The following is a 25669-nucleotide window of genomic DNA, read 5'->3' as shown; positions in this document are numbered from 1 at the left end:
CTTGCTCACAAGTGAGGGAAGAGTGGATGGTGAGATGGACAGGCGGATCGGTGCGGCGTCTTCAGTAATGCGGACGCTGTATCGATCCGTTGTGGTGAAGAAGGAGCTGAGCCAGAAGGCAAAGCTCTCAATTTACCGATCCATCTACGTTCCCATCCTGACCTATGGTCATGAGCTTTGGGTCATGACCGAAAGGACAAGATCACGGGTACAAGCGGCCCAAATGAGTTTGGGTCTCTCCCTTAGAGATAGGGTGAGAAGCTCTGCCATCCGGGAGGAACTCAAAGTAAAGCCGCTTCTCCACGTGGAGAGGAGCCAGATGAGGTGGTTCGGGCATCTGGTCAGGATGCCACCCGAACGCCTCCCTAGGGAGGTTTTTAGGGCACGTCCAACCGGTAGGAGGCCACGGGGAAGACCTAGGACACGTTGGGAAGACTATGTCTCCAGGCTGGCCTGGGAACGCCTCGGGATCCCCCGGGAAGAGCTGGACCAAGTGGCTGGGGAGAGGGAAGTCCAGGCTTCTCTGCTTAGGCTGCTGCCCCTGCGACCCGACCTCGGATAAGCGGAAGAAAATGGGCCTTGGGAGTTGTCAAACCCATCAGCGATCCTGTTCTGTCTCCCTGTAACGTTTGATCCTGTTCTGTATCCCTATCATGTTTGATCCTGTTCTGTTTCCCTGTCATCTTTGATCCTGTTCTGTATCCCTGTAATGTTTGATTCTGTTCTTTCTCCCTGTAATGTTTGATCCTGTTCTGTCTCCCTGTAATGTTTGATCCTTTTCTGTCTCCCTGTAATGTTTGATCCTGTTCTGTCTCCCTGTAATGTTTGATCCTGTTCTGTCTCCCTGTCTTGTTTGATCCTGTTCTGCCTCCCTGTAATGTTTGATCCGGTTCCGTCTCCCTGTAATGTTTGATCCTGTTCTGTATCCCTGTCATGTTTGATCCTGTTCTGTCTCCCTGTAATGTTTGATCCTGTTCTGTCTCCCTGTCTTGTTTGATCCTGTTCTGCCTCCCTGTAATGTTTGATCCGGTTCCGTCTCCCTGTAATGTTTGATCCTGTTCTGTATCCCTGTCATGTTTGATCCTGTTCTGTCTCCCTGTAATGTTTGATTCTGTTCTTTCTCCCTGTAATGTTTGATCCAGTTCTGTCTCCCTGTAATGTTTGATCCTGTTCTGTCTCCCTGTCATGTTTGATCCTGTTCTGTCTCCCTGTAATGTTTGATCCTGTTCTGTCTTTCTGTCATGTTTGTCTGCTCTCGAATGGGATTGTGCTGAAAATGTTGATTAAATAAAGTATTTCACATTCTGATTAAATGGCAGTTAATTGGAAGACGAAACTCAATAAAACAAAAGTAGTGGAGGATATTTTAAGATTGCAAAAAAAAAAAGACACGATCAAATAAAATAGATACTTTATTTTGAAACCGCCGTGTGATGAGGTGGTGACCTGTCCAGGGTGTACACCGCCTTCCGCCCGAATGCAGCTGAGATAGGCTCCAGCATCCCCTGTGACCGCTAAAAGGGAAAAGCGGTAGAAATGGATTAATGGATGGATGGATAGATGGATTTTGAAACCGTACAGAAACCTGAACGATGTGCTTTATTTACATCAATTTTCATAACTGATCATTTGAAAGTATTATGTTTGTTAGGCTGCATAAATATATTTAAGTTAAAGAAATTTTGTTTAAAAAAAAACATTCAAAAAAACAAATTCAAAGTGTATCAAACAAATGTTTGGTAACGCCCCCGTGCGTCAATCATTGCTACGACAGAAAAGTGAAAATGTGGCGCAAAAAACTTTTTTTTTTATCCGCTCCTTGTGTATGTTTATATTATTTTGTCCTTTTAATCCTAAATAAGCTATTGTTTATATATATACAAAACATTCAAAAAATGATAAATTACAATTCTCGGAAGTGACGTAATCTTCGCGCATGCGTGTCTCGATAGTGTCATCCGGTGCAGGTCACGTGACACGGGAGCTGCTGACATTTGTATTATTATTATTATTAGTATTAGTTCCGCACGAACAAAGTAGACTTAAAGTGACTCACCGACGACAAAACAGGTACGTGAGGTCGTGTCGTCTTTTGTCCAAACGTGTGGCTTTCTCTTCCGAACCTATTTCACATACTTGTGTGGAAAATGAAGCTTGCGAGTTAGCTACTTAGCTAGTCAGCTTCGGTGGAGTTCCTTACTAGTGTAATTCTTTCTTTTCTTCTTTCTTTCTTTCTTTCTTTAGTTTATTTGTTACATCAACACATAATACATCACATCATGTCATATCATTTCACTTTACATCGTGTCCGAAGAGGAGTAAGAAGAAGCAGAGTTTATTTAATCCTACACCTTTTCTTTCACATAACAGTTGCTACAACTTTTCTTCACTTCCTGTTCTCCATTTATTCACAATATTCTCCATAAGTAATGTTTTCTTTATATTTGTGTCACTTCTCCTTTTCTTTCCACAGGCAGCAGAAGCTTCACGTGACAGAAGAGGACACTTTCCACCATGATTGATGTGAGGTTTTATCCATATATATATATATATATATATATATATATATATATATATATATATATATATATATATATATATATATATATATATATTCCCTCAATCATCATGATTGAGTGAACCCCTCATGAAACAGTTCTGTAGAGATGTAGTAGTCTTGTGATTTTTCCCACACATACATTTATTACGCTCTACCACGGTATCGAGCACTATTCTCTGGATAATCCAATCAAGACATATATATATATATATATATATATATATATATATATTAGGGCTGCAAGTCTGTGGGTGTCCCACGATTCGATTCAATATCGATTCTTGGGGTCGCGATTCGATTATATATTGATTTTTTTCGATTCAACGCGATTCTCGATTCACAAACGATATTTTTCCGATTCAAAAAGATTCTGTGGTCATTCAATACATAGATTTCAGCAGGATCTACCCCAGTCTGCTGACATGCTAGCAGAGTAGTAGATTCAAAAAAAAAAAAAAAAGGCTTTTATAATTGTAAAGGACAATGTTTTATCAACTGATTGCAATAATGTAAATTTGTTTTAACTATTAAAGGAACCAAAATTATGACTTATTTTATCTTTGTGAAAACATTGGACACAGTGTGTTGTCCAGCTTATGAGATGCCATGCAAGTGTAAGCCACTGGGACACTATTGTTCTTTTTTATTATTTTTATAAATGTCTAATGATAATGTCAATGAGGGATTTTTAATCACTGCTATGCTGAAATTATAACTAATATTGATAATGTTGTTGATAATATTCATTTTTGTTTCACTACTTTTGTTTTGTTCTGTGTGGTGTTTGTGTCTCCTCTCAATTGCTCTGTTTATTGCAGTTCTGAGTGTTGCTGGGTCAGCTTTGCTTTTGGAATTGGATTGCATTGTTATGGTATTGCTGTGTATTGTTTTGTTGGATTGCTAAAAAAAAATTTAAAAAATCGATTTTTAAAAAAAAATGAGAATCGATTCTGAATCGCACAACGTATTTGAATCGATTTTTCCCACACCCTTAATATATATATATATATATATATATATACACTTTTTTTTGTGTCTAAAGATGCATCACATTATTATCCATACCGTACATCGAGCTTTTCTCTCCATATATATAGACATATATATGGTCGTGGTCAAAAGTGTACATACACTTGTAAAGAACATCATGTCATGGCTGTCTTGAGTTTACAACTCTTATTTTTTTGTGATGTAGTGATTGGAGCACATAATTGTTGCTCACAAAAAACATTCATGAAGTTTGCTTCTTTTATTAATTTATAATGGCTCTACTGAAAATGTGAGCGATCAAAAGTATACATACAGCAATGTTAATATTTGCTTACATGTCCCTTGGCAAGTTTTCCTGCGATAAGGCGCTTTTGGTAGCCATCCACAAGCTTCTGCGTACATTTTTCACCACTAAATAGCTGCAGTTCAGCTAAATGTGTGACATGGACTTGTTTCTTCAGTATTGTCCACACCTTTAGGTCAGGACTTTGGGAATGCCATTACTTTACCACTTTTGAGGTGTGTTTGGGGTCATTGTCCTGTTGGAACACCCAACTGCGCCCAAGACCCAACTTTAGCTTGTTCTGAAGAATTTGGAGCTAATCCTCCTTTTTCATTGTCCCATTTAAAACAGCAGTTTCTTTTGGCAACAAAACTGGCCCAGAGCATAATACTACCACCACCATGCTTGACGGTAGGCCTGGTGTTCCTGGGATTAAAGGCCTAGTGAAATGAAATGTTCTTATTTAAACAGGGATAGCAGGTCCATTCTATGTGTCATACTTGATCATTTCGCGATATTGCCATATTTTTGCTGAAAGGATTTAGTAGAGAACATCCACGATAAAGTTTGCAACTTTTGCTTGCTAACAGAAAAGCCTTGCCTGTACCGGAAGTCGCAGACGATGACGTCACATGTTGATGGCTCCTCACATATTCTTATTGTTTTTATTGGGAGCCTCTAAAAAAACAGCTATTCAGACCAATAAAACGACAATTTCTTCATTAATTTGACAGGGATGAAAGATTCGTGTTTGAGGATATTGATAGCGACGGACTAAAAAAAAAAATAAAAATAAAATAAAATCGATTGCTTTGGGACGGATTCAGATGTTTTTAGACACATTTACTAGGCTAATTCTGGGAAATCCTTTATCTTTCTATTGTGTTGCTAGTGTTTTGGTGAGTTTAACAGTACCTGATAGTCGGAGGTGTGTCTCCACGGGTGTCTTGACGCCAGTGTCTCAGGGGAGTTGACGGCAGCTTTATGGGAGGCACAAGCTCAGCTGATCTCCCGTAAGAAGCAACTTTTTACCACAATTTCCTCACCGAAACCTGCTGGTTGACATTCGGTCGGGATCCATGTTCGATGTGATCCATAGTAAAGTTTCACCTACGTGAATTTTAAACAAGGAATCACCGTGTGTTTGTGTGGCTAAAGGCTAAAGCTTCCCAACTCCGTCTTTCTACTTTGACTTCTCCATTATTAAATGAACAAATTGCAAAACATTCAGCAACACAGATATCCAAAATACTGTGTAATTATGCCGTTAAATCAGACGACTTTTAGCTGTGTGTGTGTGCCCGTGACGTCCTGCGTACACGTCATCATTACACAACGTTTTCAAGAAAAAACTCCTGGGAAATTTAAAATGGCAATTTAGTAAACTAAAAAGGCCGTATTGGCATGTGCTGCAATGTTAATATTTCATCATTGATATATAAACTATCAGACTGCGTGGTGGCTAGTAGTGGCTTTCAGTAGGCCTTTAAAGGCCTAACCTTTTCTCCTCCAAACATATTGCTTGGTATTGTGGCTAAACAGCTCCATTTTTGTTTCATCAGACCACAGAACTTTCCTCCAGAAGGTCTTACCTTCGTCCATGTGATGTCAGATGAAACAGTGCGCCCTGGGGTCCCAAAAATACACTAACCGAAAAATGACCATTGATTCAAAATCCAAAGTTTTTAGATGTCTCTAAAATCGTCACAATATTTACATTATAATAGTACTTTATTTTTAAGACAGATTCTGGTTTTTGACACTTTTGTAAACATTCATCTTTTTCTTTTTCCAGGACCTAAAGAAGTACCTGTTCAAACAATTACAAAGGTGCGTATGAAGAACTTGTCAAGTGCCATCTGTTTTGCTTTGTCCAAGATTACAGAAGTTCCTGTATGAATAATGGACTTTCTGCTCTTGCGCAGTGTTGAAGGCATTCACGCCATCGTGGTCACAGACAGAGATGGAGTCCCGGTCATCAAAGGTACTAAAACCAAATCTGGAACCCGATAACTTATTTGAGGTGACAAATGATGTTTTCCTGCCAGGATTTGGCTGATCTAAGCACGCACTGATACCTGAAACTCAAGGAGTGTGTGTCCTAGAAACAGTTAACAATCAATCAATCAATGTTAACTTATGTAGCCCTTAATCACCAGTGTCTCAAAGGGCTGCATAAGCCACAACCACATCAGGGCAGGAAACAACTCAACCCAATTTGAACTCAACCCAACTGTGTAGCTCCGTCCAGCTTCCCTCTCACAAACCTTGATTACCAGCATTGTCCGTCTCCATTTCCACTGCTCAGGAGTTATTCATATCCCTTCACAGTAGTTGTAAATGTTGGGTAATGTCTGTGTGTTAACAAGATTATTGCAAGTTCCTCCGCGAGACACGTAACTGGAGTTGCCGACCAGTGCAGGTAACCAAGCAACTGAGGCACGGGGAACAAAATTCTCACATGACCGTTTTGATACGCTAGAGCACACTTCCGTTTTTTTTAGGCTGCGTTCACATGTCTTATTTTTAGTGCAGTTATGAATAAAAAAACAAAAATTTGTGTCCATTTGCTTCGATGCTTATTTTATATCCTCTTTGTAACATCTCCGCTTGTAAAATCCGATGGTCCAGGAATTAACACAAATTCAACCGATCCCAACAAATGATGCACAACCTTGCAATTGTGACCATTTCCGGCACATTCTATCCACTCATCGTGATTTCACATCATCCATCTAGCCCAGTGGTTCTCAAATGGGGGTATGCGTACCCCTGGGGGTACTTGAAGGTATGTCAAGGGATACGTGAAATTTTTCAAAAATATTCTAAAAATAGCAACAATTTAAAAATCCTTTATAAATATATTTATTGAATAATACTTCAACTAAATATGAATGTAAGTTCATAAACTGTGAAAAGAAATGCAACAATGCAATATTCAGTGTTAACAGCTAGATTTTTTTAAGGACATGTTCCATAAATATTGATGATGAAGATTTCTTATTTTGTGAAGAAATGTTTAGAATGAAGTTGATGAATCCAGATGGATCTCTATTACAATCCCCAAAAAGGGCACTTTAAAGGCCTACTAAAATGAGATGTTCTTATTTAAACAGGGACAGCAGGTCCATTCTATGTGTCATTCTTGATCATTTCGCGATATTGCCATATTTTTGCTGAAAGGATTTAGTAGAGAACATCGACGCTAAAGTTCGCAACTTTTGGTCGCTAATAAAAAAGCCTTGCCTATACCGGAAGTAGCAGACGATGTGCGCGTGACGTCACTGGTTATAGGGCTCCTCACAGCTGAACATTGTTTACAATCATGGCCACCAGCAGCTAGAGCGATTCGGACCGAGAACGCGACAATTTCCTCATTAATTCGAGCAAGGATGAAAGATTCGTAAATGAGGATAGTGAGAGTGAAGGACTGGGAAAAAAAAGGCGGAGGCAGTGGGAGCGATTCAGATGTTATTCGACACATTCACTAGGATAAATCTAGAAAATCTCTTATCTGCCTATTGTGTTACTAGGGTTTTAGTGAGATTATATAGTCATACCTGAAAGTCGGAGTGTGGTGACCGCCAGTGTCTCTGAGGGAAGCCACGCAGTTGCAGAAGGACGCAAGCTCCGCTCATGTCTACGCTAAGAGCCGACTTATTACCACAATTTTCTCACCGAAACCTGCCGGTTGACATGTGGTCGGTAACCATGTTCGCTTGACTGCTCTGTTCCATAGTAAAGCTTCACCTTCGGGAATGTAAACAAAGAAACACCGGCTGTGTTTGTGTGGCTAAAGGCAGCCGCAATACACCTACATCTTTCTTCTTTGACTTCTCCATTATTAATTGAACAAATTGCAAAAGATTCAGCAACACAGATGTCCAGAACACTGTGGAATTATGCGATTGAAGCAGACTACTTATAGCTTGGATCGGGCTGGAAAAAAATGTCTGCTACAATCCGAGACGTCACGCGCACGTGTCATCATACGTGTCATCATACCGCGACGTTTTCAGCAGGATACTCCGCACAAAATTTAAAATTGCAATTTAGTAAACTAAAAAGGCCGTATTGGCATGTGCTGCAATGTTAATATTTCATCATTGATATATAAACTATCAGACTGCGTGGTGGCTAGTAGTGGCTTTCAGTAGGACTTTAAGTTGATGATTACTTCTACGTGTAGAAATCTTTATTTATAATTGAAGCACTTGTTTATTTTTCAACAAGTTTTTACTTATTTTTATATATTTTTTCCCAAATAGTTGAAGAAAGACCACTACAAATTAGCAATATTTTGCACTGTTATACAATTTAATACATCAGAAACTGATGACATAGTGCTGTATTTTACTTCTTTATCTCTTTTTTTCAACCAAAAATGCGTTGCTCTTATTAGGGCAGGGGTGTCCAAAGTGCGGCCCGGGGGCCATTTGCAGCCCGCAGCTAATCGGCTACCGGCCCGCCACACATTCTGCAAAAAATGCAAAATTGATAGTATTGCAAAAATAAAAAATAAACATTTTAAAAAAGTGGAATTAGATGAAATCTAATGAGAAAAAGTGGCAATGTTGATACAAAACTGCCATGCAGGCCGTTTTTTTTCCCCTTTCGTCTTAATTTTCTTTTCTTTTTTCACATTGCTAAAAAAAAAAGACAAAAAAATCTATGTTATAATGAATTATTACTTAAAAATTATCACTTTAAAATGTTTGATGTGGAAAAAATATTGCATATGTTGTGTGGTTGCCATTTAAAAACATCAAAGTTTTGACAAAAGAGCATAAACAAACAAAATAATAGTTCAAACTTAAAATCGACAGATATATCGGAAGTTGATCTTGAAATTTAAGTGTTAAAAGTAAAAATAAAATAAAAAATAAAAATGCATCACTTTATGAGAGGGGAACCTTTCGGATCTCAAATATATTTAGTAGGATTTTATTTAACTTTTCACTCTGATTACTCAAAAATATTAAATAAATAAAATCAATTGCGTCCTGCACTATTGATCTTTGAGGGCTTTAATTGCTAAATAAAGGAACTCTCCTGAAGGAATCAATAAAGTACTATCTAACTATCTAAATACTGCATATTTCAGTTTTACTCTAAAAAACAAAGTTGTCTTTGACAGAAAAGGCATAAAACCTTATTTGTTTTACTTGATATCAACCTCAAGTTGTTATAGAGATTTACTGTAAGCATTAAATAAATAATAATAATAATTTGACTTATTTTTAACATTTTAGTGACTGAGACCCTCTATGCTCCCCAGGAGCCTTAAGGATTAAAAAAAAATCCCTATATTTTGTTATGGTTTGAAAAGGAAATATGTCAAAATGGCCCCCGCATGCTTCAATTTTTCCGTGTGCGGCCCTCTGTGGAAAAAGTTTGGACACCCCTGGATTAGGGGGTACTTGAATTAAAAAAATTTTCACAGGGGGTACATCACTGAAAAAAGGTTGAGAACCACTGATCTAACCTTTCCAACTGTTTCTTAGGTTTTCAAATCTTTGGGTGTCCCACGATTCGATTCAATATCAATCTTGGGGTCACGATTCAATTATGAATACATTTTTTTCAATTCCAAAACAATATTTTTCTGATTCAAAACGATCCTCTATGGATTCAATACATAGGCTATCAGCAAGATCTACCCCAGTCTGCTGACATGCGAGCAGATTTTTGTAAGAAGGTATTTATAATTGTAAAGGACAACGTATTCTGATTAATTCAATTTATTCCACATATGTTGGTGTTAAGTTTACAAAAGACACACCCCGACATTAATACATACGTCGTGCATGCCCCCTTATTACATCATCTGCCATCACTGGTAACCTTCAGTGGTGCTATCACAAAAAGACAAAGTGAAACACGGGTGGAGTTACTCCTCAGACCCTTACTTGCACAGTATTTTCTGGACTATATTAATTATCGATTACATTTTTAGAAAAAATAAATATTTTTACGTATATTAGCCGCACAGGACCGTAACCTGGTACGAAAGATTCTGGTAATGTTTATTTGCATACCTTAATTGATTCCAAACGGTGTCTGGAACACGGCAGTAAAACGGCCGATCAAACAAAACAGAAGTCATGGTCATGGACCCACAAGATGCAATAGCTGGCTTTTCAATCGTCTAAACAGACTCAATAACTCCACGCTGACGTTTTGGTGAAATTACACAAATGAAACGATGCAAAAAGAATGCCATTGTAAGTTATCATCATCAATTAATCACATCTTATTCATACAGCCCTTAATCACAAGTGTCTCAAAGGGCTGCGCAAGCCACAACATCCTCGGCTCAGATCCATCAATTGATTAACGTGGACCCCGACTTAAGAGTTGAAAAACTCTTTTATGGTCAAATATACAGAATATGTGCTGTACTGTGCAATCTACTAATAAAAGTTTCAATCAATCAATCTCTAATACTTACACAGACACTTAATGTTTTAGCATATATCCGCTAATGCTAACAACGCCAGCTTGATTATGATAGCTTGTACAAATATGCAGGAAAACACTCCTACAGACATCACACCTGGGACGCTTTAGTAAGTATGAATCGTTTTAGTTATATTTTACAACTTACAAAACGTTGCTTTGAGTGATGAATGAAGAATCCACTCGGGCAGAAACACGTGTACTTCTTGAAAATATGAAATGAAACCTACTCAGTGGCCTAGTGGTTAGAGTGTCCGCCCTGAGATGGGTAGGTTGTGAGTTCAAACGCCGGCCGAGTCATACCAAAGACTATAAAAATGGGACTCATTACTTCCCTGCTTGGCACTCAGCATCAAGGGTTAAAATCACCAAAAATGATTCCCGGGCGTGGCACCACTGCTGCCCACTGCTCCCCTCACCTCCCAGGGGGTGATCAAGGGTGATGGGTCAAATGCAGAGAATAATTTCGCCACACCAAGAGTGTGTGTGACAATCATTGGTACTTTAATTTTAAAATGATTTGTTGAATACAAAACATAATGGCTTTTAGCGAAAAAAAATCCCTAAATTAGCCGCGCTGTTTTACAAGGCGCAGGGTTCAAAGCGTAGGGAACATGTAGTGGCTAATAGTCTGGGAAAATCTGCAATCATTTGTGGAAGTGGTTTAAATTGCTCCCATTCGTCATACTTCCCCCAATGTTTCTTTTCCACCACGTCCAAGCTGTACTTTTGGCGAGAAGACAGGTGACTGTGACAATGTTATTTATGTTTAGTGAATACATGAATTTCCGTCAATGTAAACAAGGAAGTGAAGATGTTGGGCGATGCTGGGAGACATCAGATTGATTGGACCGCTGCGCTGAGTTTATTACAAATGCCATTGGCCAGAATGATTACATCATCCTGGAGGGACTGATAAGCAATGGCACTATAATTAGTTGCACCTTTGTGTCTGCAGGTGTTTTGTGCCGCCTTCTACCATCACATCAAACTATACACCAGGTGAACAGGTGTGATATTGACGCAGTAAATGCTTTTTCTTGCAGTTGCCAGTGATAATGCTCCTGGTCCTGCTATGAAACCTGGCTTCCTGTCCACCTTTGCCCTGGCCACAGACCAGGGCAGCAAGTTGGGCCTCTCCAAGAACAAGAGTATTATCTGCTACTACAACAGTTACCAGGTCAGGGAGGAGCTCTTGATGTCATGTTTCTGTGCTGTGCACTACACCACATGTGCTGAGTTGCCTAGATTGTGCCTTTGCAGCATTCCATTTAACTCCCTCACTGCAAAAAACCCCTGAAACGTGGGCCTTTGTCAGGTTCAAACACTGATGACATCTATTAAACAGACAAGAAGCAAGGAATCATGCGGAGACAAAGTTCAATTTAGCTCAATGAGGAGAGACGTATTGGGCTGTACACTCGGTTACAGTTCCAACCCATGCTCTAAAGCACAGCCCACATGCTCCTCTATTTATTCAGGAGGTCCCTGTTTACATCACTATGGCTGCTTCTGAAGGAAGGGGGTTAATCTCAGAAGCGCCAGTTAAACACAATATATGATTATTCAGAAATGGAAATGTGCTGTCACTCGTGATATCGCCCTGCCTCTGCTTTGTCTGCGTCACAGTACTCCATGTTCGTCCTTGGCAGTCAGCAGGCCGGGTCTGGACAAAAACACTGATACGAGACGACCAGCAGTCCAATATTGCGAGTTGTCCCTTTACACAGATAGAAAAGTACAACTTCAGCACAATTGATTATAACTATAACAACAGCCTTTGAGCATAAGAGTTGTGTGATAACTTACACATAATCATTCTAACAACTTCCCTGTCAAATCTGGCCTGGCACATATTTTTCCGTCGACTTTATGGGCCAACACCCCCACAGTAATCAAGGTCTTTCTGGAGAACTGAGAGTCTTATTGGGTGGCGGGTGATTTGGCACTTGAAGAAACAATACTTTCGTGCATATCACGTACATTTTCACTTGCAATTCACTTTCTCTTCCCCCGGAGACCGTCTTGTTTACTCTTCAATAGGGCTGGCCCGGTATTTTTGCGGTTATATCACAGTACATGATATAGATATATAACGGTATTTTATCAAAATCAAACAATATTTTCAAATAAATAGTAAAATGAAGTAGGTGCAGTGAAGCTAAAATGTGTTCATGTTTTTAGTGTCAGTTAAAAGATGAGCAGCAGCATTTTGGACCAACTGCAATGGAGCGATTGAGGCCCGCTTCATTCCAACATAGAGGAAGTTACAGTAGTCCAAACCTCAGGAAATAAAAGCATGGATTCCACGCTCAAATAGGGCTGGGCAATATGGCCTTTTATTAATATCTGGATATTTTCAGGCCATATCACGATACACCATATATATATCTGGGTATTTTGCCCTAGCCTTGAATGAACACTCGATGCATATAATCACAGCAGTATGATGATTCTATGTGTCTACATTCAAACATTCTTCTTCATACTGCATTCTTATATGCTACTTTTAAACTTTCATGCAGAGAGGGAAATCACAACTAAAAGTGTTATTAAGTGTTATTAAGCAGTGGCACAAACATTCATGTCATTTCAAAACAGAAAGTGCAAGATTGTCAGAGACATTTTAAAACAAGCTCTTAGTGCACTTTTGTGCATGATGTCACTAAGATGACATATCAAAACAACACTCAATTAAAGTGCACTTTTTGTACAGAAGGCCACTACAATAGTTTAAAACAAATAAAGTGCACTTTTGTGCATGATGTCACACAAGATATTTCAATAAGTGTCAAATAAAAATGAGCTGCATAGTAGGAAATCAAGTAGTGTATGTCCTTCACTATGTGGTAGGTTCCAGCGGACGTTATTTCCTCCTGTCGTTGACAATTTTTTTCATATGGTGTTGATGTGGAAATGGTTGCTTGGGCATTTTGTTGATGTGGCACCGCCTAGAGATGTTGACATGCAGTTTGATGCACTCTTCATTCTCTAGCGGGTGACTTTTCAAATGATGCTACATTAGCAGTGCTACTACTTTTTGTAGCAACGCTTTTGCCGCTTATTTGACATATTACGGTTGTCTGTTCAATATTTTTCCGCTTGAAGCCAAACCACCGCCAGACAATTGGACCCTGTGCTTTTTTTCTAGGGAATTAATTCTTCCTTCATTTGTTACCTTCTCTCTCTCGTATTACCACTCACACCACACCTCTAGCACAACAGCTAATGTTACTATGCCGCTACCTGTCTGCCGGGCAAGCAGCTAAAAACAACTGCGTGAGAACTTATACTCCAATATCACCATATAGTCATTTTCTATATCGCACAGAGACAAACCCGCGATATATCGAGTATAGTCGATATATCGCCCAGCCCTATGCTCAAAGTCGTTAAAAGATAAAAAAAAGTCTTGGATGATAAAAAACTGAGTTAATCTGCTGTTCCAATTTAAAATCATTGTGGAACTTAAAACCAAGATTTGTGACTGTGGGTTTTAAATAAGGCATCAGGGGTGCAGGTCACTGGTGGGAGCATTCTGTTCAGAGGGTTTGATATTTAGGTTTAGTAAGTCCTCAAGACAATTTAAAAGTGATTTTAAAAACTTTTCTTTTTCAAAGGCACATAGATTTGCATATCATCATCATAAAGATATGATATTATGTATTTTTTTAAATGTACAGGGTGTAGACTGAAAACAGGGTTGGTCCTAGGATACCCAGCGGGACACCACAGGACAAGGGAGCATAGAGTGAAGCCCAATCATCAATTTGGATTTGAAACGTTCTGTTACGTCAGATACGACCCGAATCATTACAAGGGTGTGCTCCTTGAACCCACACCTTGTTCTAAATGACTGAGTCGTGTCAAATGCAGCACTTAGATGGAGTTGCATCAATGGAAAGGGACTCCTTTGATCAAATAGTCTGTGGTACTGTTGCGTTCGGACCAGATGTTCCTCCGAGGGAATTTAAGTTGCTGGTCAATCCCAAGTTCTTTTGATGACACATAAGCTGATTTTAAATGATAACCCAGAACAGAATAGGTATTTTGCAATTTATTCCAAAGCTTTGGAGAGACCAACCTAAAAAACAACACTTTCAAATCGCATCGCCCAGTTGATCTGAAAAACCCTACGGACTCGCTGTCCTCTTCCCTATCTCCCCTCGCCCACACCTACTGGAACAAATACACTTATCTGTTGTTTTCCTAAGCCTGGGACAGAAAGAGATAAGAAGGGAGTATGGCTACTTTTTACATTCCAAAAGCTTCAAGGTTAACACATACAGTTTACTAGCGGACAACCAAAAAGAGAACAAATGGAAAACCACTAGCTGTTTTCAAATATGACTCTGAATAAAAAGAAATAACTCTTAAATATGGATATATGTAGATATCTATCTCCGTCAGTACCCAGTCCTTAGCTTAATGGGTCCGTGCGGGTGTAGTTTATCGGGAAAAGTAACACCTGCCAGCTCTAAAATGTCAAGGAAAACTGCAGTTATTTCAACATCAACACTTTGTTGTTTTTATACAAGATCAACGAAGCATTTAGCTGCCATCTGTCTGGTTCTTCTAGATTCTGCAGTTCAATCGGTTACCCCTGGTGGTCAGTTTCATTGCCAGCAGCAATGCCAACACAGGTAAACACCCAGACAGTTTCCATTTGCCGTCGGCTAATAAGGAACTCATGGTCTGCTCCGCCCTCAGGCCTGATCATGAGCTTGGAGAAGGAGTTAGCGCCTTTGATAGAAGAGCTGAGGCAAGTCGTGGAAGTCACTTAAACTTTGAAGTGATGTCACCCGTCTACTTCCTGTGTGCATATGTATGTCGGCTTTCACCTGTCAACGCAAGAAGTGGAAATAAAAGTTTGATTTCAGTACAAAATGTGATCTGCTCGTTGTTAGTCATTCATTATTGTTTATTCATGTTCAATACCAAACGGGGGGGGGGAATATAGCACTAAATATTCATGTTTTTATCCATTGTAATTATTCTGTAGAAATGTTTAGTGTTTCCTGACACTGGAAACGACTCAATTTCACATCAAAAACTGAGGAATATGTTTTCAAAACACATTTTTACACAGGAGCAATCAGGGAATGCTTGAATTGGGAGTGTTCTTCATGGCCGGGCAGGTGTAGTCTGGTCTGTCATTGACCTTTTTGTGCCTGTGAAGAGTGAATGTGTATTGTTAACTGACATAGTCATTACAAGGAAGATCAACATTGCACAAGTGACACCATGTTCTTCTTTTGCTGCCCAGACGTCTTCAATTGATCTTTAATGATAAATGATTTGATTGATTGAAACTTTTATTAGTAGATTGCACAGTACAGTACATATTCCGTACAATTGACCACTTAACGGTAACACCCCAATAAGTTTTTCAACCTGTTTAAGTCAGGGTCCACGTTACCATATTTCCTTGAATTGCCGCCGGGTATATAGTATGCGCCTGCCTAGAATTACTGCCGGGTCAAACTCGTTTCGCAAAATAATTAGCGCATGCTTAGCATTACCGCCGGCTCAGGATTAACGCCGGGTCAAACTCGTTTTACAAAATATTATATTTATTGGCGCATGTCTAGAATTTCCACCGAGTCAAACTCGTTTCGCAAAATAATTAGCATATGCCTAGAATTTCCGCCGGGTCAAACTCGTCACGTCACGAGTGACACTTCACCTGTCATCATTTTCAAAATGGAGGAGGCTGATTTCAATCATTTGAAATCGCATAAAGGGAAGAAGATTAAGAGCTATTCAGTAGGATTTAAGGTCCAAGCTATTGAATATGCTAAAAAGAACAGTAAGCAGCTATGTTTTATTAATATACCATAGCTGCGTGTGTCAAATATGAGTCATTAAATGACTCCCGCCTCCTGGTGGTAGAGGGCGCTAGTGATCCTTCTTGCGACTACTCGGCTGCAGAAGAAGTGACAACAAGCAGCGACCGTTTATTTTTTCCTCTCGCTTGCACTTTTAACATGGAGGATTACATATCTAAAATAAAACAGTTTTCTAAACTGGACTTTCAATTGAAGCAGGAGGTAATAAAGGAAGATCTCCATCGAGACAGAGAGACTTTTAAAACTGAGGAAAGATAAGGAAGACTTCTATAAACAAGTTATTGATGCTTTTGATCAGAAGGAGCTGCCCATGGACTTCATTTATAAGTAAAGGTAAGACCATATTAACGTTTTTTTAATTAAATGTGCTTTTCATGATGGTATCCTTACATCACACTCAAATTTTTAAGCGTAGGCCCAAATTTACCGCATGCCTTTAGTAAACGCCGGAGTGAGAAGAGGTTTTAAAATAATTAGCGCCCCGGCGGCAATTCAAGGTAATACGGTAATCAATTCATTACTTTTGTAAACACCACAGTGCCATGAGCTCATCTTTGCATGCGGGGGTCAGACTGCGTTCACATTGGAAATCACTTTATTCGTAATTTGTACTGAAAAGATCGGAAAAATTCGAAATGGGAACATAACCCGGGGCTAACATGTAGGACTGCGCAATCATAGCCAAATTATTAATCACAATTATTATCAATATTGCAAACACAATGATTCATTATATTCATTAACACAATGTGGGGGTGGTGTGTCAAGGCTATTATTGGCTGAGACAAATATTTGTGTTTATGTTATTTTTTTTTAAGTTATTTACATTTTGTGTACATGTATGTACATGCTGAATTGTGAAAATAGGAACTCTACACCATAAAATGTGACCAAAACACTTTGGATTTTTAAAGTAATAATGTTGTGACACAACCCAATGTTTGAACAGTAACACTGTGTTTGACTATAGGAACATGAAACACTCTACTTTAATTCCACCAGCCAAAGCCTGAGGGCCCCAGTTTGGGAAGCTCTGGCCTGGAGGAAGTGTGTTGCATGTAGACTGGAGTCATCTTTAGGACACAAGTCATGTCTGGACGAAAAAACCATGAAAGGTGGATAACGCTCACCAGTTTCCATCTGAGGATCCTGATCCACTCGTCTGCCTCCACACCCGTCTTGGCGCAGAGATAAAACGTCCTCTCAGGAAACACCAGACTGGAAGGTAAGAAGTTGCAATCATGGCACACTGGTCGGTCCAAACCGTTTCTGGTTAAGTCTACGTGTGAGAAATCGTAAGTAGAGTCAAGTGGAGTGACCTATGGCAGACGTTGAACTTGACCATGTGCCGCAAGGGTGGGGCCAGTGCCAATAATTGGCCCCTTGCCTGGTCCCCCAGGGAACTTCTTAGATGTTCCTCAAGTCTTAACAAGATTAGTCTCATTCGACACATTAAATTATGACGACTGGAAGTAGATTAACGTTCAGTCTTCCGGCCGTCCATAACGTGCCTACTTGTATGGATTCTTCATTCATCACTCCAAGCAGCGTTTGTAAGTTTTACAATATAACTAAAACTGTTCATACTTGCTATGTGACGTCTGTAGGAGGGTTAACTTGCATATTTGTATGTGCTATCATAGTGGTGCTAGCAATAGCTAATATGCTAACATGTTTACGATTGTCTGTGTTCGTAACATTAACATACAATGGCATTCTTTTTGTATTGTTTCACTTTCACAGATGCCTCAGTAAATTCGTCCAAACGTCACCTTATTGAGTCTGTTTTAGCTGATTGGAGAGCAAGCGTGCAACCTCTGTTTTGTATGATCAGCCGTTTTACTGCCCTCTTACAGACACAGTTTGGAAACAATGAAGGTATGTGGATAGACATTTACAAAGTATTTCTGTATAAATATTCATTCATTCAAAAAAATCTTTAAAATTTTGTGGGTGTGATTTATTATTGTCCAGATTAGAGCGAGGTGGATTACGATACACGTGATATACGATACAAACTGGTATTTTAAACACCACATTGTACGGAAAATTACCTTCCAACTCGTTACTTAACCAAAAAAGTAATTTAGTGACTAATAGAATGAATGACTTGGGAATGTAATGAACATGTAAAGAACGTGTGTGTGCCTTTAAGAGGCGTGTCTGTTGCCAAGCTACGTGCGCCTTTAACGAGGGTCTCCGCTGAACCGTCTTTGTTAGCTTTAGCCGTCAGCAGCAGCGGTTTGTTCTGTTGAATCTTTTCATCGGCTTATTTTACCTCCGGTTATTACAGAGGAGGCGCTAGCTGACCCCCCCGCTAGCCACCGCTAAGTGTGCGTGCAGGCGAGGGTGGCGTGGGGTCCTACCCACTGTGGACGCACGCCAGACCCTGACTTCCGCTTCTTCCTTAGCTACGGAGCCTGCTGGGCACCACAAACGGTCCTAACAAAGACACATTAAAAAGTACTGGTGTGGCGGTAATGTCTCGAATATCAATAATATTCGCTATCACAATTTTAGAAATTATTATATTTATAATCATGTCATAATTATAATGCTTATTGCTTATGCTTTTGTTTATAGTCATATCAAATAAAGATGTGTCAAATAGAAAAAATGCAACTTGAATTACATCATTATATTTTGTAACATACCAGACTGTGTCATTTCTCTTAATATCTCATTAACAAAATTATTCAACCCCTTGAAGATCATAACTCTTAAGAACAGAATTTGAATAAGGTCTTTTCAATCAGGTGTTGGAAACACCTGTAGATGTGATAAGAACCATAACGAGCAACTGATTGAAAAAGACTGTGATGCTCAGCTTCTTGTAGATGGTCAATGGTGTATTTGCAACATGGTGAAGTCCAGGGAGTAGTCAAAGAAGTCAAGAGAGGAGGTCATTTCTCTTCATAAGAAAGGATATGGATATAAGAAAATAGCAAATACATTACACATTCCAAGAGACACAGTTGGGAGCATAATTTGCAAGTTTAAAGCTAAAGGCACAGTGGAAACACTACCTGGGCGTGGTAGAAAGAGGATGCTGGTGAAAAACCCCCCGGGTAACAGCAGAGGAACTACAACAGGACATTGCAGAGGGGGGAACCCAGGTCTGGTCCCAGACAATAAGGCGCGCACTACGAGATGAAGAAGGCCTCCATGCCAGAACTCCCAGGCGCACCCCACTTCTGACTACCAGGCACAAGGAAATAGACTCCAGTATGCCAAAAATCATCTGGACAAACCCCAAAGGTTTTGGGAAACTGTTCTATGGAGTGATGAGACAAAAGTGGAACTCTTTGGGCCTATGAATCAACGTTATGTCTGGAGGAGAAAAAATGAAGCTTACAAAGAGAAGAACACCTTGCCTACTGTTAAGCATGGTGGGGGGTCAATCATGCTCTGTGGCTGTTTCTCTGCCTCAGGTATGTGTGATACATGATGTGTGATACATGATGTGTGATACATGATGTGTGATATATGATGTGTGATACATGATGTGTGATACATGATGTGTCATATATGATGTATGATACATGATGTGTGATACATGTTGTGTGATGTATGATTTGTGATACATGATGTGTGATACATGATGTGTGATACATGATGTCTGATACATGATGTATGATATATGATGTGTGATACATGATGTGTGATACATGATGTGTGATACATGATGTGTGATACATGATGTATGATATATGATGTGTGATACATGATGTGTGATACATGATGTGTGATACATGATGTGTGATATATGATGTGTGATACATGATGTGTGATATATGATGTGTCATACATGATGTATGATACATGATGTGTGATACATGTTGTGTGATGTATGATGTGTGATACATGATGTGTGATACATGATGTGTGATGTATGATGTGTGATACATGATGTGTGATACATGATGTCATACATGATGTATGATACATGATGTGTGATACATGTTGTGTGATGTATGATGTGTGATACATGATGTGTGATACATGATGTCTGATACATGATGTATGATATATGATGTGTGATACATAATGTGTGATACATGATGTGTGATACATGTGTGATACATGATGTGTGATACATGATGTATGATATATGATGTGTGATACATGATGTGTGATACATGATGTGTGATACATGATGTCTGATACATGATGTGTGATACATGATGTGTGATACATGACGTATGATACATGATGTGTGATACATGTTGTGTGATGTATGATGCGTGATACATGATGTGTGATACATGATGTGTGATACATGATGTGTGATACATGATGTGTGATACATGATGTCATACATGATGTATGATACATGATGTGTGATACATGTTGTGTGATGTATGATGTGTGATGTATGATGTGTGATACATGATGTGTGATACATGATGTATGATATATGATGTGTGATACATGATGTGTGATACATGATGTGTGATACATGATGTGTGATACATGATGTGTCATACATGATGTATGGTACATGATGTGTGATACATGTTGTGTGATGTATGATGTGTGATGTATGATGTGTGATACATGATGTCTGATACATGATGTATGATATATGATGTGTGATACATGATCTGTGATACATGATGTGTGATACATGATGTGTGATACATGATGTGTCATACATGATGTATGATACATGATGTGTGATACATGTTGTGTGATGTATGATGTGTGATACATGATGTCTGATACATGATGTCTGATACATGATGTATGATATATGATGTGTGATACATGATGTGTGATACATGATGTGTGATACATAATGTGTCATACATGATGTATGATATATGATGTGTGATACATGATGTGTGATACATGATGTCTGATACATGATGTATGATATATGATGTGTGATACATGATGTGTGATACATAATGTGTCATACATGATGTATGATATATGATGTATGATACATGATGTGTGATACATGATGTATGATACATGATGTGTGATACATGATGTATGATACATGATGTATGATACATGGTGTGTGATACATAATTTGTGATACATGACGTCTGAAACATTATGTGATACATGATGTGTAATATATGATGTGTGATACATGATGTATGATACATGATGTGTGATACATGATTAATGATACATGATGTATGATACATAATGTGTGATATATGTTGTGTGATACATGATGTGTGGTGTATGATGTGTGATACATGATGTGTGATGTATGATGTGTGATACATGATGTGTGATACATGATGTGTGATACATGCTGTGTGATACAAGATGTGTGATACATGATGTGTGATATATGATGTGTGATACATGATGTGTGATACATGATGTGTGATGCATGATGTGTGATATTTGATGTGTGATGTATGATATGTGATACATGATGTGTGTTACACGATGTTTGATACATGATGTATGATATGTGATACATGATGTATGATATGTGATACATGATGTATGATACATGATGTATGATACATGATGTGTGATACATGATGTGTGATACATGATGTATGATACATAATGTGTGATACATGATGTGTGATAAATGATGTGTGGTACATGATGTATGATACATGATGTATGATACATGATGTGTGATACATGCTGTGTGATACAAGATGTGTGATACATGATGTGGGATACATGATGTATGATACAGGATGTGTAATACATGATGTGTGTTACACGATGTGTGATACATGATGTATGATATGTGATACATGCTGTGTGATACAAGATGTGTGATACATGATTAATGATACATGATGTATGATACATAATGTGTGATACATGATGTGTGATACAGGATGTGTGATATTTGATGTGTGATGTATGATATGTGATACATGATGTGTGTTACACGCTGTGTGATACATGATGTATTATATGTGATACATGATGTATGATATGTGATACATGATGTGTGATACATGATATATGATACATAATGTATGATACATGATGTGTGATACATGATTAATGATACATGATGTATGATACATAATGTGTGGTACATGATGTGTGATATATGATGCGTGATACATGATGTGTGATACATGATGTATGATACATAATGTGTGATACATGATGTGTGATACATGTGTGATACATGATGTGTGATACATGTGTGATAAATTATGTCTGATACATGATGTGGTATACATGATGTGTGATAAATTATGTCTGATACATGATGTGTGATACATGATGTGTGATACATGATATATGATACATAATGTATGATACATGATGTGTGATACATGATTAATGATACATGATGTATGATACATAATGTGTGGTACATGATGTGTGATATATGATGTGTGATACATGATGTGTGATACATGATGTATGATACATAATGTGTGATACATGATGTGTGATACATGATGTGTGATAAATTATGTATGATACATGATGTGTGATACATGATGTGTGATGTATGATGTGTGATACATGATGTGTGATACATGATGTATGATACATGATGTGTGATACATGACGTGTGATATATGATGTGTGATACGTGATGTGGTATACATGATGTGTGATAAATGATGTCTGATAAATGATGTGTGATACACGATGTATGATACATAATGTGTGATACATGATGTGATATATGATGTGTGATACATGATGTGTGATACATGATGTATGATACATGATGTTTGATAAATGATGTGTGATACATGATGTTTGATACATGATGTATGATACATGATGTGTGATACATGTTGTGTGATGTATGATTAATGATACATGATGTGTGATACATGACGTGTGATACATGATGTGTGATACATGATGTGTGATGTATGATGTGTGATACATGATGTGTGATACATGATGTATGATACATGATGTATGATACATGATGTGTGATACATGACGTGTGATATATGATGTCTGATACGCGATGTGGTATACATGATGTGTGATAAATGATGTCTGATAAATGATGTGTGATACACGATGTATGATACATAATGTGTGATACATGATGTGTGATATATGATGTGTGATACATGATGTGTGATACATGATGTATGATACATGATGTTTGATAAATGATGTGTGATACATGATGTTTGATACATGATGTATGATACATGATGTGTGATACATGTTGTGTGATGTATGATTAATGATACATGATGTATGATACGTGATGTGTGATACATGTTGTGTGATGTATGATTAATGATACATGATGTATGATACATAATGTGTGGTACATGATGTGTGATATATGATGTGTGATACATGATGTGTGATACATGATGTATGATACATGATGTATGATACATAATGTGTGATACATGATGTGTGATACATGATATGTGATAAATTATGTCTGATACATGATGTGGTATACATGATGTGTGATAATTATGTCTGATACATGATGTGGTATACATGATGTGTGATAAATTATGTCTGATACATGATGTGTTATACATGATGTATGATACATGATGTGTGATACATGATGTGTGATGTATGATGTGTGATACATGATTTGTGATACATGATGTATGATACATGATGTGTGATACATGACGTGTGATATATGATGTGTGATACGTGATGTGGTATACATGATGTGTGATAAATGATGTCTGATAAATGATGTGTGATACACGATGTATGATACATAATGTGTGATACATGATGTGTGATACATGATGTTTGATAAATGATGTGTGTTATATGATGTGTGATACATGATGTGTGATACACAATGTCTGATACATGATGTGTGATACATAATGTTTGATACATGATGCATGATACATGATGTGTGATACATGATGTGTGATGTATGATGTGTGATACATGATGTATGATACATGATGTGTGATACATGATGTGTGATACATGATGTATGATACATGATGTGTGATACATGATGTGTGATACATGATGTGTGATACATGATGCGTGATTCGTGATGTGTGATACATGATGTGTGATGTAAGATGTGTGATACGTGATGTGTGATACATGATGTGTGATACATGTGTGGTACATGATGTATGATATATGATGTGTGATACATGATGTGTGCTATATGATCCGTGATACATGGTGTATGATACATGATGTGTGATATATATGATGTGCGATAAATGATGTGGGATACATGATGTGAGATACAAGATTTGTGATACATGACGTCTGATACATGATGTGTGATACCTGATACGTGATACATGTTGTGTGATATATAATGTAGATGTATTATGTGTGATACATGATGTGTGATACATGATGTAAGATATATGATGCGTGATACATGATGTGTGATACATGATGTGTGATACATGTTTGCTAAATGATCTGTGATACATGATGTGTGATACATGATGTGTGATATATGATGTGTGATACATGATGTGTGATACAAGATGTGTGATGTATGATGTGTGATGTATGACGTGTGATACATGATGTGTGATACATGATGTATGATACATGATGTGTGATACATGATGTATGATACATGACGTGTGATATATGATGTGTGATACATGATGTGGTATACATGATGTGTGATAAATGATGTCTGATACATGATGTGCGATACATGATGTGTGATACATGATGTATGATACATGACGTGTGATATATCAATCAATCAATCAATGTTTACTTATATAGCCCTAAATCACTAGTGTCTCAAAGGGCTGCACAAACCACCACGACATCCTCGGTAGGCCCACATAAGGGCAAGGAAAACTCACACCCAGTGGGACATCGGTGACAATAATGACCCAGTGGGACGTCTGTGACAATAATGACTATGAGAACCTTAGAGAGGAGGAAAGCAATGGATGTCGAGCGGGTCTAACATGATACTGTGAAAGTTCAATCCACAATGGATCCAACACAGTCGCAAGAGTCCAGTCCAAAGCGGGTCCAACTCAGCAGCGAGAGTCCCGTTCACAGCGGAGCCACCAGGAAACCATCCCAAGCGGAGGCGGATCAGCAGCGCAGAGATGTCCCCAGCCGATACACAGGCAAGCAGTACATGGCCACCGGATCGGACCGGACCCCCTCCACAAGGGAGAGTGGGACATAGAAGAAAAAGAAAAGAAACGGCAGATCAACTGGTCTAAAAAGGGAGTCTATTTAAAGGCTACAGTATACAAATGAGTTTTAAGGTGAGACTTAAATGCTTCTACTGAGGTGGTATCTCGAACTGTTACCGGGAGGGCATTCCAGAGTACTGGAGCCCGAACGGAAAACGCTCTATAGCCCGCAGACTTTTTTTGGGCCTTGGGAATCACCAACAAGCCGGAGTCCTTTGAACGCAGATTTCTTGCCGGGACATATGGTACAATACAATCGGCAAGATAGGATGGAGCTAGACCGTGTAGTATTTTATACGTAAGTAGTAAAACCTTAAAGTCACATCTTAAGTGCACAGGAAGCAGGTGCAGGCGAGCCAGTACAGGTATATATGTATGTATATATGTATATAAAGGTATATACAGTATAGGTATA

The 25669-nt window shown here is 38.5% G+C and overlaps 2 protein-coding genes and 1 long non-coding RNA gene across 4 annotated transcripts in view; 1 reads left to right on the top strand and 2 right to left on the bottom strand.

The window, feature by feature from the left end:
- Window positions 1-1399: 1399 nt before the first annotated feature.
- On the bottom strand, window positions 1400-5982 carry LOC133542555 (uncharacterized). Its single transcript, XR_009804183.1, has 4 exons — window positions 5426-5982; window positions 4880-4943; window positions 4749-4813; window positions 1400-1514 (listed from the first exon to the last, which is right to left on the bottom strand). It is a non-coding gene; the product is annotated as an uncharacterized LOC133542555 (long non-coding RNA).
- On the top strand, window positions 1917-15184 carry lamtor3 (late endosomal/lysosomal adaptor, MAPK and MTOR activator 3). 2 transcript variants are annotated; one of them, XM_061886796.1, is made up of 7 exons: window positions 1917-2070; window positions 2474-2523; window positions 5629-5663; window positions 5759-5817; window positions 11339-11472; window positions 14831-14935; window positions 15003-15184. In XM_061886796.1, the coding sequence occupies exons 2-7, from the start codon at window positions 2515-2517 to the stop codon at window positions 15006-15008; spliced, it is 348 nt and encodes a 115-aa protein (XP_061742780.1). In that variant the 5' UTR covers window positions 1917-2070; window positions 2474-2514; the 3' UTR covers window positions 15009-15184. The 2 variants fall into 2 exon arrangements, with proteins under 2 accessions (XP_061742780.1, XP_061742779.1); XM_061886795.1 differs by having other exon boundaries at window positions 1918-2070; window positions 14872-14935.
- Window positions 15185-15192: 8 nt separating this feature from the next.
- Window positions 15193-25669, bottom strand: part of dapp1 (dual adaptor of phosphotyrosine and 3-phosphoinositides) — a 43252-nt gene continuing 32775 nt past the window's right edge. The window contains exons 8-9 of the mRNA XM_061886794.1: window positions 17272-17359; window positions 15193-15463 (exon numbers count right to left, since the gene is read on the bottom strand). Coding sequence (XP_061742778.1) covers window positions 15446-15463; window positions 17272-17359 — 106 coding nt within the window. The 3' untranslated portion in view covers window positions 15193-15445. The remainder of the gene's footprint in view (window positions 15464-17271; window positions 17360-25669) is intronic.

Source organism: Nerophis ophidion, linkage group LG24 (genome assembly GCF_033978795.1).
Source record: "Nerophis ophidion isolate RoL-2023_Sa linkage group LG24, RoL_Noph_v1.0, whole genome shotgun sequence".
NCBI classification, from domain to species: Eukaryota; Metazoa; Chordata; class Actinopteri; order Syngnathiformes; family Syngnathidae; genus Nerophis; species Nerophis ophidion.
The sequence above is the reverse complement of the archived record's forward strand: the minus strand, read 5'-3'. Positions and strand labels throughout refer to the sequence as shown.

Excerpts from the sequence above, each read along its gene's own strand:
- lamtor3 (XM_061886795.1), top strand. Across the intron at positions 5,664-5,758 it reads CTGTTCAAACAATTACAAAG|TGTTGAAGGCATTCACGCCA; the intron begins GTGCGTATGAAG and ends GCTCTTGCGCAG. Across the intron at positions 5,818-11,338 it reads TGGAGTCCCGGTCATCAAAG|TTGCCAGTGATAATGCTCCT; the intron begins GTACTAAAACCA and ends TTTTTCTTGCAG.